Source organism: Canis lupus, chromosome 22 (assembly GCF_011100685.1).
Source record: "Canis lupus familiaris isolate Mischka breed German Shepherd chromosome 22, alternate assembly UU_Cfam_GSD_1.0, whole genome shotgun sequence".
Classification (NCBI taxonomy): Eukaryota; Metazoa; Chordata; class Mammalia; order Carnivora; family Canidae; genus Canis; species Canis lupus.
Window position 1 is genome coordinate 3,099,735 of NC_049243.1, and position 18,078 is coordinate 3,117,812.

General features: G+C 32.9%; 1 protein-coding gene and 1 long non-coding RNA gene across 2 annotated transcripts in view; one reads left to right on the plus strand and one right to left on the minus strand.

The window, feature by feature from the left end:
• The window catches only part of RB1 (RB transcriptional corepressor 1), a 145,641-nt gene that overhangs the window by 71,149 nt on the left and 56,414 nt on the right, over nucleotides 1-18,078 (minus strand). Inside the window, exons 11-17 of the mRNA XM_038569496.1 lie at nucleotides 17,601-17,678; nucleotides 14,444-14,531; nucleotides 10,114-10,230; nucleotides 8,782-8,838; nucleotides 8,663-8,694; nucleotides 8,504-8,580; nucleotides 7,197-7,393 (exon numbers count right to left, since the gene is read on the minus strand). Of these exons, the coding sequence (XP_038425424.1) occupies nucleotides 7,197-7,393; nucleotides 8,504-8,580; nucleotides 8,663-8,694; nucleotides 8,782-8,838; nucleotides 10,114-10,230; nucleotides 14,444-14,531; nucleotides 17,601-17,678 (646 nt within the window). The remainder of the gene's footprint in view (nucleotides 1-7,196; nucleotides 7,394-8,503; nucleotides 8,581-8,662; nucleotides 8,695-8,781; nucleotides 8,839-10,113; nucleotides 10,231-14,443; nucleotides 14,532-17,600; nucleotides 17,679-18,078) is intronic.
• The window catches only part of LOC119877401, a 72,409-nt gene continuing 55,359 nt past the window's right edge, over nucleotides 1,029-18,078 (plus strand). Inside the window, exons 1-2 of the long non-coding RNA XR_005376198.1 lie at nucleotides 1,029-1,201; nucleotides 3,666-3,838. This is a non-coding gene — a long non-coding RNA (uncharacterized LOC119877401). The remainder of the gene's footprint in view (nucleotides 1,202-3,665; nucleotides 3,839-18,078) is intronic.

Below are 18,078 nucleotides of genomic sequence, written 5' to 3' on the forward strand. Positions count from 1 at the left end.
ACTCAGTTCTATTATTCTCCTCAGCAACAATTCCAAATTGTGTCCACTATCCTCAAACTTCTGATTGTGCCACTTTGCACTCTCTACTCCACCCCATCAATCCATCCTCAGCAAATTAACTCAGCTCTATTTTATTAAAAATAAATAAAGGCCATTAGATGGAAAGCTCTTCATTTTCTGCCATGGCTCCCACATACAACCTTACTTGTAACTGCTTCCATTCTTTCCATTTTGCCACAAAATACTTCCCTTTCCACCTTACCTCTCCTCAAACAAGAGATAAGATCTATTCAAGGGGGCTCCTTGAATCTGGACAGGCCCTGTGACTGCTCTCACCAACAGAATACAGCTTCCAGCTACAGTCCTTTCAGAAGCTTTCTGGGACCCAGCTGTTATGTAAGAAGCATGACTATCCTAAAACCAAACCCCTCTCTTTCTAAAAAGGACAAAAAAAAAAAAAAAAAAAAGGAAGCACCATGGATACAGTAAATCTTATCCCTGACACCACACAGTCAAGGAGGAACTGCCCAGTCAAGCTCTTCCCAAATCTCTGACCCACAGAATGAGCAAAATAAAATGGTTGTTTTAAGCCACTAACGTGTCATCCTGCAACACAGAACACTCCTAATGGCTCTTTTCCATCCACATTTAATCCTACCTTTCCCATGTTACAAAATCATCTTCCCGCCACCTCACATCCTTGACAGCTGTATCTTTATTTCCCTTCACAGACAAGACTCTAGGAAAAGCTACCCATAATCACTGTCTCCACTTTATTCCTCATTCACATGTTGTCCAAATTCCATTGCAATCTACTCCTGCCTCCACCACTTCTATGAATAGTCCTTGCTACCATCAGCAGCGGCTTCCTTGTTGCTCAAATGAATACTTTTCAGTTCTTAGTGGCTGCTCCTACCGCATCTTAAACAGCAAGCATTCACTCAGACCTTATAATGCTTTCTCTTTATGACATCACTTCTGATTTTCCTATCTCTCTGGCAGTTCTATTTCAATCTCTTTTGTAGGTTTCTCATTTCTGTCTAGCTCTTAAATGTCAGAGCACCTCATGATTCTATCTTTAGGCACCTTCTCTTCTTATACAGGAGCCCCCCTTGATGGCAGTTTTGCTTTCTGTGGTTTCAGTTACCCATACTCAACTGCAGTATAGAAGCAGATGATACTTCTGCTGGATCATCGGAAGGTCAGTAGCAGCCTAACGCTGTGTCATTCACCTCATTGCATTTCATCATATAGGTATTTTGTCGTCTCATATCATTACAAGAAGGGTAACTATAGTACAATAAAATAATTTGCAGAGAGAGAGACCACATTCACATAACTTTCATTATAGGATATAGTTATAATTTTTCTATTTCATTAGTAGTTATTGTTATTAATCTCTTACAGTGCCTAATTTATAAATTAAACTTTATCACAGGTATGTATGTATAGGAAAAACAGTACATAAGGGGTTCAATACTATTCATGGTTTCAGGCATCCACTGGGGGTCTTGAAACACATCCGCCACAGAGAAAGATGGAACTACGGTATTACATTTTCCCCTTAGGTGATCTTATCCATTCCCCAAACTTTAGTTACTTGGTAAAAAACATAGAGATTAACCGTTTCAGAGCCAGATAGACCAGGATTCAAACCACAGCTCTGTCTTTTAGTTTCTGTGGTTTGGACAAGTTATTGAAGTTCTTTCTAAGCACTGATTTCCTCATCTAGAATACTACCTCAAAAATTATTATAAAAATTAAATGATATTAAAATAAGTACTCACCACAATGCATGCCATGAAATAAATTGTCAATAAGGGTGGTAACGTTTATTACTATATAGGTGCCAGCAGCTTCCAGGTTCATATTCCTACCCTATATTTCTTTCCTTAGCTCCAGACACACATATTCAACTGCCACTGGACATCTCTACTTGAATGACCTACAATCACCCCAAACTCAACATAATCAAATGAAATTCATCTTTCCAAGCAAATTTCATCTGATCCCATGTATTTTAATGAATGACACTACCTACATATCCTTCACTTCCACTTATTAACTACATTAGTAATTGCCAAATGCATAATATGCCAGATACTACTGAGTACTTTATTACATTAACTCAATTAACATGAGAGATGCACATGTAATAAAATATAAAGTTTATATTAAAGTTAGGTAGTATAAACAAACATTAAGGTTGTAAAGGAGGAAGAAAGACTATAGACTAGAATGGTCATGAAAAACAAAGTAGAAGTAGAACTGAAACTCTGGTAAATAAAAAAGGCAGGGGAAAGTATTTTAAGTGGGACCTATGAAGTGAACAAAGACTTAGGGACAAGCAAAAAACAAACATGGTTGTGTGAGTTATAGTGAAAGACAACTGAATGGAGAAGAGAATACAAGGCAGGCATTCTCAAACATTATGGACTCGTAACTTTTTCCACATTCTTTTTGTTGTTGTTGTTTTTTGTTTTTCCTTTTTACACATTCTTAAAATTATTTAGGGCCCAAAAGTTTTTGTTCATCTGAGTTATATCTAACAATATTTATTGTGTTAGTAATTTTTAAGTAAAATTAAGTTTAACTTAAATTAAAACAAAATTTCTAAGGGTGTAATAAGCAAAATAAACCAATTATATGTTAGCATAATCATATTTTTCAAAACAAAAAAAATTAGAACACTGGCACTGTTTTATAATCTCGTAAATCTAATAATATCTGGCTTAAAAGAAAGACCTGAATTCTCATATCTGTCTCTATGTTTACTCTGTTGCAATAACAACAAAATATTGGTAGCTTATATAAGAAAATCTAGCCTCACAATATGTAGTTGGAAAAAGGAATATTTCAATAGAGTTTTCAGGTAATAATGGATTTTTTTTTTTACACTACTCTAAAACTTGGCAAGTTATAGTTCCTTAAAGGTTAGGTGCAATGTGGAATTGGGAACAATATTAATGAAGAAAAAGAAACTTTTCATATTCTGAGACCTTAAAATCTGTTGGTCTTTCTTGAGCTTCATTTTTTATGGTATGAATATTTTTTTAAATTTTATTTGGGTCTACATTAAATTTTGAATAAATTTCTTACATAACTTTGTAACATGATGAATTGGTCTTTTGGAAATACTGATTCACTAAATTATGGAGATCTTACAAACATAGACAAATCTCTAGACTGTATCAAAAAGTCACATTTATTAATATACCACTGATCTCATCAGTAGTCTGAAGTACTGGGAAGCTGTCATGCTTACAGTGCATATAAGCTTAACCAAATTCTAATTTTCCCTTGTAAACTCAAAATTTGCTACTAATTTGCAAATTTGCAATAAACACTTGCAATGTTTATTGTCAGTTGTTTTCAATGACATGTGCTTGAGAATGGAGATTCAAGAAAATTAATACGTCTTACTGGTTCATCAATGGCATTCTTAAATGGAACTGATATGTTCTATATTTTATTTTAACGGGGAGTTTTTGGTGGTGAAGAATACAATGGCGACTAGCCAGCTTGATGCTACTGCTCTGATACCTGCAAAGGTGCTAACACTTACATCATCAGTATAAATGTCAACAGAGTAAAAAAGAGAAGTAACATTTTTTTTTGAGAAGTAACATCTTAATAGCAATATAAAAATACTTTTTACCTTGCAGATTCCCTAAAATGGTTGTGGGGACACCAGGGAGTCTAAGACCACACTCTGAACTGCTGACAGAAGAAAGCAGGAGGAGACAAAGCTCCCAAAAGAGAGCCTTGGGACATCAACTAGTTGACCTCAAGTTCCCATTCTAAAAACCTGATTCCTCTGACCTTCTTCATATGTCGGGTAATTTTAGAATTGTATCTTAGACATCATAAATGTTAAGTTGTAAATATTCTGGATTCTGTTATGTTTTCCTCAAATAAACATTGTATTCTGTTATTTTTTTTCCTCAACTAAGCATTGTTTTTAAGCAGGCAATTATTTTTGCTGAACCTGAACTGTTTTTATTTGGGCAGCAACTAGCAACTCCTGGCTCAGTTCAGATCTTCCATTAGGTTGCTGCTAATCCACTACACTGCAGTAACTCAGGTCTCACACACAGAAGTGGGTAAGCAGGATCAGTCCACTCTCTTCAGCAGCTGGCCAGAAAGCCTGCAGTTTCCTTCTCACTGGCCCCCTCTCCCCATCCTATTACACGTCCTCGCCTAGGGCACCTTGCTCCAGGCTAAAAGCTTCCTGCCCAGGCTCAGAGCTTCTCCTCTCTCCGGAAGAGTGTGTCCTACTCCTCTGTCCAGAGATTTCGGGCAGTTGCTTTCCAAATTATGCAGAGGTTCTATAGCTGTCTTTGTTGAGGGGAATCATACGATAGAGTCTTCCTCCACCATTACCAGAGGCACAGGTTCCTCACAGAAGGTTTATGTTTGAGTTAGCATGATGAGATTTGCATTTTCAAAAAGACTTCTCCGGTTCCTGCCACAGAAATTGTCTTACGGCAGTTAGAGATGTGGGGAGATCAATAGGAGAGTCCACACTATCCTCAGAAAGAGACCGTTTAAAAAATAAAGTACCTGGTGTACCTTGGTTTATAAAGATTTTATTGAGAAAAATCTGAAGAATTTTGAATATACTAAAAATAAGATATCCAAATCTCACTTCATTATCTGCTGCCATTATAAACTGCTTAACAGATTTAAGAGGACTAAACATCTGGAAGTCATTTAATCTAACCTTGAGGTATAGTTTGCTCTAAATCACCTTAAATTCCCTTAAATTTCTGACAGAACAAGATTTCACCAAGTTTTCCAATATACTTATATATTTAGCATTTTATACTTATATATTATATAGTTTAGCAGTTTATACTTATATATTGCCCTTTAATCTCTCTGGGGTCAAAACAAAGAAAGGTGTGCTTTTCCCTTTAAGTTATTCTGTTCTTGATTTATTATTTCTTAATATGGTGAAGCAAAGATGCTGGAAACCTTCCCCGTGCAACCATTAAAAACATGATGATGTTCTTTCTTTTATTAAATTATTGTAAAGAAAAAGTAAGTAGTACCTCACTTGATGTTTCCCTAGGTAAACAATACTGTTTGAATCTACAGATTAATGAAAAATTCTTATTGTGATACAGAATCAAAATACTCTCATTCTTGACCTGGGTGCTGGTAACATGGGTGTGTTCAATTTGTGAAAAATTAATCAAACTATAAACTTGTAATACATACTTTTCTGTATATATGCCACACTTTGATTTTTAAAAAAAAAGTCTATGAAAGCTCAAATATATCTATGGTATGTACCTTCACTAAAATGTCAATTATTGGGATGCCTGGGTAGCTCAGTGGTTTAGCACTGCCTTCGGCCCAGGACGTGACCCTGGAGTCCTGGGATGGAGTCCCACATCAGGCTCCTACATGGGGCCTGCTTCTCCTGGAGGATTAAATCTGCCTGTGTCTCAGACTCTCTCTGTGTGTCTCTCATGAATAAATAAATAAATAGTCTTAAAAAAAATAAAATGTCAATTATTCTCATAGGAAAAATTCACAGTATTCTATTTGTATTGTATGACATCTTCACAGTTACCCTATTCCTTTAATGATTAAAAAAGTAAAAAAACTTTTTTAAAAGTTCAAACATTAAAAATATATGACCATAAAAATCACCTATAATTTTATCCCCTACAGATACCAACCACATTTAGAATTTAAGTTTAGAGGCTTATGACTTCCACATCTTATTAATAAATTATACACTTCTCCAGACTTTGGGCATGACATTTTTTATCCAAAAATTCTCAAAAATAAAGGGATAGTATTTAGAATCCTAGAATCCACTAATTGAACTAAACAGGCTCGAACACAGGCAATTTATAAACAGTAAATTTCTACCATTTCCTCCACAATTTTCAGAGTCCATGTCTTTTCTGTATTTTCACAATGTCTACCCCAATGCAAGCCATGCTGCAGATGTGTATTGAGGGAAAAAAAAAAAAAAAACAATTCTCTAAAAGAAATGAAAATCGTCACTTTCATATGATACAGTTATGTCTTAAATCCAATCTCTAGAAGGAGAGGGAACATCAGCCTCTGAAAAGTACTTCTTATTTATTATATTTATTTATCTATTGATTCATTTTTGTCATTTAATCCCCCAGAAATCCCCTAGATTTCTCCTAACCACTCCTTTTCTTATAAAGTAGAAGCTTGTGCATAATAAGAGTTACTAAATTCAATTATAGCAATGCAATGGCTTTCTGTCGACTTCCTTTTCTTCTCTCCTATTTTATCTACTCTGTCCATACAGCAGTGCAAGAAAACACTAAGAAATAAGTTATCTTTTAGTCATTAAGTTTTTAAAACATCAAAAAATTAAAACTAAGGGTTACATGTACACATTAGAATTCTAGTGTAACTAAAATCCTAAATGTTTTCACTGTCACTTCTACATGAAAAGTTATAAGCTTAGCATGCAACACAGTTTCAAAAGAAACCAACTCTATATTAATCTGCAAATCTTATGAGTCACAAAGTATTACCCAACCATGCAGATTTAAAGAGCATAAGACAGAACTTCAAATAAGTATTTTACTATTACTCCACAGCAAATGCCATCTTTATGAACAAAAGCCTTATCAATAGCTTATATGCTATAGACAGAATACCTAGAGAATATGATTTGTGCTCTTATAATGCTATAAATAATAATTATAATTGAACAATAGTGTAGATTTTAGACTACTTTTAATGATAGAACAAAAAAATACAAATAAATTGAACCAGAAAATTATACTTTGTTAAATCATCTAAATAGTATAATCTCAGTTTTTACCATTTTGTTTGAATTCAACAGCATTTACATTTTCAAGCACAACACCTCTATTTTAAATATAGAGCTCAAATACTTTAAGGAATTCTTGTTTTCTTGTTTTAAAGTACCATGTTTTAAGTAAAGCTATTCCTAAATAAATCATTGTATCAGATGGTCTGGGGAGCCCAAATGAAAGAAAACTCCATTTAATATTCCACTTGGGCTATACACTGAAATTACAATATTCATTAAATTGCATATTTGCTGTTGAGGTAAATTTTAACAAATACCTCTCACTAACAGACAACTGTTATCTGTTGCATATTCATATCTTTAATTATTTTAATTTATTTTAGATAAATTATTATTTATCGTTATTTTAGTTACTTACAGAGAGCCATGCAAGTGATTCCATGATTCGATGTTCACATCGTTCTAAATGTTTTATCATTTCTCTGGTCAAGTTGGCTTCTGCTTTGATAAAACTTTCAATCACTTTGTAAAAATCAAAGGCTTTTAAATTAAGTACATTCAGAATCCATGGGAAGGACAAATCTGTTCCAGTATCAAGATTCTGAGATGTACTTCCTAAAAATGAAAGAAAAAATGTAACTTAGGTATGAAATGTTAAGCCTCGAATTACGTATTTTTAGGTTGGAAGGTTTTATCAAACAAAAATTTTAAAGCTAAAACAGCAGAAAAGCTAAACAAAAATTTTTATTTAGAGCAGATTTTTCTTTAATTTTGTTTTTTAAATTTATATTAAGTAGTCTCCATGCCCACCATGGACTTGAACTCATGATCATGAGATGGAAAGTTGTGTGCTCTACTAACTGAGCCAGTCAGGCACCCCAGGAGCAGAATTCTTTCCATAGACTCATAAGAAATAGTCTTCTAAATTTTGAGCATATTGCACATATGTTTTTCCTAAATAGAGGGCTCGTGCTTACATCAAATTTTCAAAAGTTTAAATACTCTAAATTTATATCAGGAACAGGTTTAACATCTAAAGATCAATGCATTAGCATATCCACTTTAACGTCTCATTAATCCCTGATGTGGGAAGGGAAGGATTCTTTAAGATTTTGCTAATTTGTTTAGAAAATGGTAACTTTTTAAAATGTGCGTTTTTTGGTTATTAATGAGGATTCATAGCTTTCCATATATCTCTTTTATTATATATTGGTATCCTTAGGTAAATTTTCTTTTGTTTGTGCAAACAAAATTCTTAATATTTGCAACATTTGCCAAACAATACATGTCTAAAATCATGTTTTCAAAAAACACCATGAGTGGCCTCTGTTCTGTATATCTGGTGGACTCTAGCTCTAACCTTTGGTTTCATGACCATAGAATCTATAGCAGATATACATTTCCATACAGATAAATGCTACTTGTTAGTACTCCTTTGAAAATTTAAATCTCCTTTCTTGGAAGAGATTTCCATAGGCACATTTCCTGGACTCAGCATAGCCCAGAATAAGAGCCTAGTGAAGTACTATTTCCAAGATTACCTGAAATAATGCAGATAATAACCCATTTAAATGATTTATGTGACCACTTACATTCTTCAGTATATACTGATCTAACATACACATATTGTCTCAACTCCACTCCTCCCCAAAAAACTCCACGTTAGATAAATTTTTTTAACTTTAAATTGAACAAAAATGTTTTTTTTACTAAAATTTAACTTACTGCTATATGTAGCCATTACAACCTCAAGAGCACATGCCAACAAAGACATATGAAAGATGTCGTCATTCAGGAGTTTGCTAAAGGAAAAGAAAAGAATGATTTTGAAACATTTACTTTTATAAAAAGAAGGAACTATTTTACTAAAACTAAAGAATTTACCTAAAATTTTGAATGGATAATCGTTCTTCTTCCTAAAACAGATAAAAAAAAAAAGTTTACCTGATGCCTTTTTTGTGTCAGCATTAAATTTTTTTTCTATTATGTTCTTTTTAACTTACTGATTTAAGCATGGATTCCATTACTCGATAATACAATCGGACTCCAAGTTTGTATCGCTACAAAAGAAAAAAATTAGATTCCACTAATTTAGAAAACCATAATTATTAATTTTTAAGAAGGCTTCTCCTGAAATACATTTCTGATACTTCTTAGGAATATGAACACTAAGAGATCACAAAAGCTACCTTGTCTAAAACTCAAGACTTCCATGTAATATGGTGGTTAACATTCCCAATAAATTATCAAGAAGGAAAGTCCAGTTCTTGGTTTTCCTTAATTTCACTTCGGTCTACATCATTCAGCAGAGACACACACATACACACGCGCACACACACACACACACACACACAGAGGATATGCTATACATCTGGTACTATTTTACCCATTTTACATACTAATGTAATACTTTGTGGCCTAGGACATGTATTTTCAGGATAACTCTCCCAAGACTGAGAATAGCCTGTCCATAAAACTGGCAAAGGCAAAAATCAGACCCAACTGATCTTATCAGCAAAAAGTTTTAATCAAATAAATAATTCTCATTAGTTCAAAGAATAACTAAATTTTAGATACATACAAACCATATTCCTTCATTCAAATCATAAGCATAAATTTCATATACAACCAAAAAAGACTTAAAAATATTTAAAACATATTATCAAAATCAAAATATAACTTCACTACACTGAAATAAAGTATCTAGATTAGTTTTCCAACACGTTTTTATATGTTACCTAATTCTACACAACAAAGCAGAGCAAATTTAGAAATTGAATCTCAGAGAAGTTAAATGAAGCTCATAAATGGTAGAACCAGATATAAACCCAAGGTTCTGATTCAGAGCCCATACTTTTATCCAATATATTAGTATTAGACTTTGTGAAATAAGAACAGTAATAATAAAACTAATTTCATTCAATAGTATCCCTGAAATAGCATGCATATGATCCCATTCATGTAAGTATATGCATCATAAATATTCATATATGTAGAAGCCAAAGAATATATACCAAAAATTTAATAGCATCAAAGATTTTAATTTTTTTGTACTGATATTTTTTAAATTTCTACATTTTTTTCTAAAACTGCCTACATGTTTACTTTTGGTTTCTGTAATGGTGTAAGGGGCATTTTTTGTAAAATAAAGTTTTCCATAAACAGCAGCATACACAGGCAGCCAAGATACAGAATCTACCAATATAGGACAAATACTATTATAATATTTTTTTACAATTTGGAAAGATATTTCATTCTAAATTATTTATCAAATAGTGACAGTAAAAAAAAAAAAAAAAAAAATAGTGACAGTAATCAAACTGAACTCAAGTTACCTGTGATCCAATTTCCATACATCCCTGTCCCACAGCTTTAGCAAATTTCTCTTTAAAGATGTATCCAACATCCTTCACTCTTTTCAGGATACTTTCCTTTGGATTCACTGTGCAGTTCTTTAAAGAGGAAAAACATAAATCAATGTTGAGGATACCGTTTAATCAGAATTAACATTTTCTGTCCTATAAGATATAACTTTACGCTTTCAATTATACTGTGGAAACACCTCCACAAAAACTAGGTAAAAACAACTACTGAAAATAAGAGGAACATAAAGAATTCCATTTTAGGATGTTAGTGACTAAAAAATATTAAAGTACAAAAAAATCCCTTTTATCTAAATTTTCTGCTGCTAACTTAAAGAACAGATTTGTTAGCCCTTCCACCCACCAAAAAGAGCCTCATAGACATTACAAACTGATACCATGGAAATACAAAGGATTGTAAGTGACTACTATGAACAGCTATACACCAACAAACTGGAAAACCTAAAAAAAAAAGGATAAATTCTTAGGAGCATACTATCTACCAAATCTGAACCATGAAGAAATGGAAAAAATGAATGGATTGATGACTAGTAAGGAGACTGAGTGAATACTCAAAAATATCCCAAAAAACAAAAGTCAAGATCCAGACAGCTTCACTGATGAATTTACTAAACATTTAAAAAAATTAATACCAAAACTCAAACTCCTCCAAAAAATAGAAGAGGAGGGAGCACACTTCAACATAATAAAGGCTAAATATGATAAGCCCACAGCTAACATTGTACTCAACAGTGAAAAGCTGACAGGTTTTCCTTTAAAATCAGAAACAAGACAAAGATGCCCACTCTCCCCACTTTTATTCAACATAGTATTAAAAGTCCTAGCCAAAGCAATTTGGCAAGAAAACTAAGAGGCATCCGAATTGGAAAGGAAGAAGTAAAACTACGTCTACTAACTTATCACATGATATTATACATAGAAAACCCTAAAGACTCCATCAAAAAAACTGTTAGAATAAACAAATTCAGTAAAGTTGCAGGATACAAAATCAATATACAGAAATCAGGTGAGTTTCTATCCATAAATAATGAATTAACAGAAAGAGAAAATAAGAAAGCAATCCCATTTATAATCGCATCTAAAAGAATAAAATACCTAGGAATAAATTTAAGCAAGGAGGTGAAAAACCTATACATGGAAACCTATAAGACATTGATGAAAGAAACTGAAGAAGACAGAAATAAATGCAAAGATATCCCATGCTCATGGATTGGAAGGATTAATATTGTTAAAATGTCCATACTACCCAAAGCAATCTACAGATTCAATGCAATCCCTATCAAAATTCTAATGGCTTTTACACAGAAATAAAACAAACAATCCAAAAATTTGTATGCAACAAAAGATTCCCAATAGCCAAAGCAATCTTGAGAAAGGACAAAGCTGGAGGCATCATACGGCCTGATTTCAAACTATATTACAAAGCTACAGTAATGAAACAGTATGGTACTGGCACAAAACAGACACAAAGATTGGTGGAACAGAACAGAGAACCCAAAAATAAACTCATGTATATAGTCAATAAATTTGTGACAAAAAAGGCAAGAACATACAATGGGGAAAGGACAGTCTTTTCAGTAGACAGCCCTGGATAAAGTAGATAGCCACATGAAAAAGAATAAAACTTGACCACGATCTTACACAATACACAAAACATGACCCAAAGTGGATTAAAGACACTGAAACCATAAAACTCCTAGAAAAAAACAAAAGAGATAAGCTCCTTGACATCAGTCTTAAAGATCTGATATTCTGAATCTGACACCAAAAGTAAAAGCAACAAAAGCAAAAATAAACAATTGGGACTACATCAAAATAAAGAAGATTTCTGCACAGTGACAAAAACCATCAACAATACAAAAAGGAACTACTAAAATGTTGTATGTCAATTATACTCAACAACAACAACAACAAAAAAAAACCTAAAAGTGAAACAATTATAATACCACTACTAAAATAAAAAGAATCTCATATTCTCGAGTAAAAATTATTTTCAATTAAGAGTTATATTGGGATGTACATTATCCTAAAATACAAATAATAAAGATAAAACTAAGATTTGAGTTTGGTAGCATTTCTTAATTTCAAACTCTGCTTTCAAAAAGTTAAGAATTATTAAATCATTTAGCTACCTCTTCAGAAACACATGATAAAGAAATGCTTACAAAAGAAGTTTCAATACATGAATCATATGGGGTGGGGCTATATGGTAATAACTAAAATATATCACAAGATTACTAAAACGCATATTATGATATATTAAAATACTTGTAATTGATACTATAATCTATTAAATAAATTAAAAACCTGATTCTCTTCAGCTACAACCAAAGGTTGACTTTATTTTTATAATATTTAGAGATCAAATACCTTCAAAATACTATTAACTTTGCAAAACTAAGAATAATTTTCTTTGAAATCTGAACACTGTCATTAAAAAATTTCACATCCTATAAAATCAATAATCCTATCTACCTAAAAGAAAACAGCACATGTATCATAGAAACAGTAACAAAAAAACACTCCCTTTCATAAGGTCATTGTTACCAAAACATCCATTTAAATGTTTAGAGCTTCTAAGATTTTACTTACAAAAAATAAAGACAGCATTTATTTAAAAAAACAAAACAAAACCCTGAACTAATAAAAAAGGAAACTCAAAGAAAAACTTACTGATCTTCAAGACATGCCCACTCTTGAGAGAAAGCAATCTGCAGTCTACGTGAAACTTCAGTTAAGCTGTTAAACTTCATTTAATGTTAAACTTTACATTAAGCTCCAGAGAATGCCTTGGAGGCAGAATTTCCTGCCAAACTAAAGTACTTCAAAATAAAAAAGAGCTCCTATATCCTCAAAATGTTGTAGGAAATATTCAAAGTTTATTTGAGAAGAGAGATTATGGGGATAGTGTTAGGGGTAGGGAGAGAGGGGGCAGGGGCGGGGTGGGTGGTGGGAAATAAACCATAAGAGACTCTTAGGGTATTAAAGAGGGCACTTGTTGTGAAGAGCACTGGGTGTCGGATGTAAGTGATGAGTCACTAAATTCTACTCCTGAAACCAATATTGCACTGTATGTTAACTAGAATTTAGTTGAAATCAAAACAAAACAAAATAAAACAAAAAGGGAGAGAGAGAGAAGAGAAGAGAGAGATTATCATTCTTACAACTTCTATCATTTTCCCTTCTAAAAGTTCTAAGTTACTGAGTAGCCATGTTTGGGAAATATTCTTGTGCTCCAGATAATACATAAATAGAAGGAACTTGATGCAATTTGGACAAACAAAATCAGTTCTGAGCCAACACAATTATGAATACGATGACAGAAATTACTTTGCTAATTCCTGGGGGGCATATAAACAAGAAGAACAGAACATGACAAAACCACAGGCAGGTTATGATATCAAATAAAATGTTAACTACACAGTTATTGGAATAAGCCAAATTTTAATAATTCTCCTGGCCTTATCCAATTTCCATGGATAAGGATTTCATGAGTCCTAACTCTCATTTGAATTTAAATAAGGAGTGAAGAAGCAAGCAAGTAACACAGATGCTAGTTTTCATTATCTTTTCTCTCTCCCTTTTTTGTACAGCAGGGGCCCTTCAGATATCAACCACTCAGGTCTACAGACGTAGCAAACTGCAATGCACACAAGTCCAGGCAAGAAATGTAAATAAAAATGGGCTGAATATAAGAAAGACTGTAGAGATGTGACAAATGTTAAATCCTAATATCACATTCAAAGAAAAGATCTTAAAAGCAGAGAGAAAAGATACAAAACAAACCAACAGTTAGATTCACAGATTTCTTAAATAGCAACAAGGAGAACCAAGAATTGTATATTATCTACAAATATCTAAGAGAAAGAATCTAGAACTGAGATTCAGCTAATCTATCTTACAAAAAACAAGAGTAATACTTTAAGACAAAAAAACCCACAAAACAAAAACCTTGTAAGTTTACTCCAAACTAATCCTCACTAGAGGAATTATTAAAGTATGTAACTGAAGAAAGAAAATGAAATCAGAAATGAGGTCTAAGTTGCAAGAAAAAATGATGAGCAAGGCAAAAAGCAAACAAGAAAAAAATCTAAAAATAACACTACCAAAATAAAACAATAGTATCCATGATTAATCTGGAGGGTTCAAAAAAGCAAGAAGTAAGATGATAGACAAGGACATGTCCATTGGGAGATTTTTTTTTTAAATCTCAGTATTTTAACTTTACTTTCAAATTTCTTTGTGAAGATAACACAATAACAATGTTTCACTTATGGCTTACATTAAAATAGGAAATCAGATTTTCTGATGGTTGATCACTTGCTGAATTTAAGATCATCATTAATTGTTGGATAGTATTCATTACGGTCCTAGAGAAAAAAAAAGACAGGAAGAAATATTAAGCAGTGAAGGAAAACAAATAAACAAAATGTTTCTATTTCACAAGTTAAATGAATCTTTCAATCTCACTATTTCCTAATTATCTTTAAGAAGTTCTCTGAAATAAGACTTTACAAAACCCTTCATTTACTGTTGCTTACAAGGAATTTCATTTTATTTAAAGAACATGCTCCATAATCACTAAGTTCATAATTAAGGAACTGACACATTTATTTACTAATAAAACTACTTTAATAAAACATTAATTGGCCAAATTAATATTTTAAGAAGAAAACATATAAACTAGTATCAAAATGATAATTTTAAGAAAAGATTGCTACAACTAAATATTAAAGTTTTTCAAATAAAGACAGTAGGATATACCATAATTCAAATGAAGAAGCATGTGACTTTAACAGAGGTCTTCAGATGAAAGCATAATTTTAGAAGTCATCACTGTTAAAGCATAAAATAGGGTCAGTCCCTTAAGATTTATTTAATTCTGTAATTGTGTGTGTGTGTTGTAGAGTGAATTATAATGTTCAAATTTTGGAGTAGCAGTACATTGCTACGGTAGGTACTGTTTATTGATGCAAAGAACTATAGAATGTTTATGGCTGAAAGATTCTTGAAATATTGTTTACCAAACATGTTCAGTGAGTATTTTCTTTTTCTTTTTTGTGACTTCAGTAAAAGTTAGAACTGATGTCATTTGCTCAGTTTGAAAAAAGAACTTGTCTTTAAGTTTTCAACTTCTTTTGGTGAAAGTTTCCATTTAGGAAAAAAGATGACAAATATCCCTGATATTTTGGTATCTTCCTTATTATTAAACCAAACTATTATATCTCTCTCAACTGATATTTATACATTCTCACCTTTCAAATAGGATAGCTTCGATAACTTGTACGTCTCCTAATCCACTTAAGCCACAATGACTAAAGCCACAAATAACTGCTGACACCAAAAGATCTTTCTCACTTGTTCTGATACTTGATTTCCTCGAAGCATGTGACACTCAAACACCTGCACTTTCCTGGAAATTCCCTCCCTCGGTCTTTTTGGCTTCATTCTCTGGGCACCCCCCCTCATTCTCCCTAACTTCTCTCTAGCACTTAAATGCTAACACTCTTTAGGGCTCAGCCCTTAGGCAGCCATTCTTGCTACTATACTTTTACTTCAGGCAAACTCATATATTTTTATGGTTTTAACTTTCCCTGATTATTCTCAAATCTGTAAAATCCTTATGTCCTACTACTTAGTACTTCTTCATGTCCCATAATGCCTCACAAATAATATTCTAAATATGAATTCATCAAATATTTATCAAATCTATTCTTGTTCCCAGTTCAGATCTTCAGCATTTCTCAACTAAATCACTACAATAGAGCATTCCAAGGATTCTGACTATGTATATGGTAGTAGGGTCTAGCTAGGCATGTATAGTTTGGAAAAAAAACCACCTCCTTAGGTTACTCTAATTTGCGCCCTTGGTTGGTTAAGAACTATTGTGACAGACTGACAGGTCTATTTCTCACCATGTCCTCCTCAGTCCATCCCCTCACAAACTACTACCACATAAACTTTCAAAAATCAACTCTAATTTTATCCTTACTCCAATTTAACACCTGTGTATGGCGAAAGGCCAAATCGTGCACAAGCTGAAGTCCAAACTTATCAGCATGGCATATAAGTCCCCTTCAGGATCTAGTATTCACCTCCACTCCTGTCATTTCATCCTGCCATTGAGTGAGTTAGTACAGAGCTGCTAATCATTCCCCAGACACATCATTGTTTTATATTTCCATGCCTTTGCACATGCTATTCCTACTCCCTAAAATGCCAATCTCCTGTGTCTGTTTCAAAATTCAGTTCAATAAAGTCCTTCCTATGCCATCTCATTAGTTTGTCAAAAGTTTATTACTCTACTTTACACTTACACAGAATTGTATCTTTATGTCTGCATAGTCATTTGAAAAATATTACTGATTGCCTACTATGAACCATGTATTACCCTAGGTACTATTAAATGTTGAACAAAAAAGTCATGGTCCACATGGTATCAACCTTAAAGGCTATTATGGGTACTGGCAAAAACAGGCAAACACACAAATTAATTTTTAATTACAAATTATGATATACACTATGAAGGACTAGAACAGTACACTATGAGAAAGAAGAATAAAGAAAAATACCTCAGAGAGAAATCTTTTAAAAAGGAATATTTGTGCTGAACCTAAAGGAAGAGTAGTTGTTGGTAATAACAGAAACAAAAAAAAGAAGGAAGAGTTTCAAGAAGAGGGAAAAGCAAGTGTGAAGGTCCTCAAGTACAAAAGAAGAGCTTCGAGCATTCAGGAAACTGGCCAGTACATAATGAGCAGGGAAACAAGATGAGGTTAGAGGCAACAGTAGCTCAGTCATATAAGGTCTTGTAGGCACTGTGAACCAGTGTGTATTTCAAATGCAAAAGGAAGCAGTCAAAAGTTTTAAAAGCAGGGTGAACATGATCTGACCTACATTTCTAGAAAATTATTCTGGGGCTCTATGGAGAATATATTTGGTGGTGAGGAGAGGGGAACAGCGAGGAGAGTAGATGTAGCAAGATCAGTTAGTAGGCTACTGCAAGAAATCCAAAACAAAGAGAAAGAGATTCTGGACAAATGTGGTGAAGAGTGCAAATGGAGGATAGGAGATGGACTAGAGGTATTTTAAAGGTAGATTCAATAAGACTTTATAAATGTGGAAAGTGAGGAAAAGGACATTAAAAGGGTTCCAATCCTTCTACGTTGCATGCAGAGCAAAGAGTGATGTATCTTTTCTTTTTTTATTTACTGAGATGGAGCACATTCCCATTCTAGGTTATATTCCTTAAGTACAGACAGAACTAGGTTTAACAATCATATCCTCAACAACTAGTAAAATATCTGGCAGACAAAGAGCACTCAATATATATTTGTTGCATGTACATACAAATATATAACAGAACAAATGAACAAACCCAAAGTACTATAAGGCATTGAATAAATAATTATAATGAAAATCAAAAGTAAGAAAATTCATACCTAACTGGAGTCTGTGGAAGAATCACATTTACCTCTTCATCAGAGTTACTTTTTTGTGGTGTTCTCTGCATTTCAAAACTATATAATGACAAGCAAAGTCATTCAGATTGAAAATGCACAATCTGAGCCAAAAAAGCAGTATATTTTACTTGTTGCCTCATACCATCATACAAAATCTTAAGTCAATTACACAGGTGATAGGAAAACAGATGATTCAAAAGCTGCTTAAATAAATAAATTTTACACTTTTCACCATTGTTTTTAAATTGGGTTTCTTCCACTAGGTTTATGAAAAACAGGTGCACCAATCATTAACAAATTTTTAAAAATGAAAGTTAGATGCTATCTCTAGATGTTAGATGGCATTACAAACCAAACTGTTCAGTATTTAGAAATATCAAAGCTTGAGGTGTTCAATCATTATGCCTTCCAAAAACTTTACTTTGACTTAAATAATAACATTTTAAAAACATTTTGT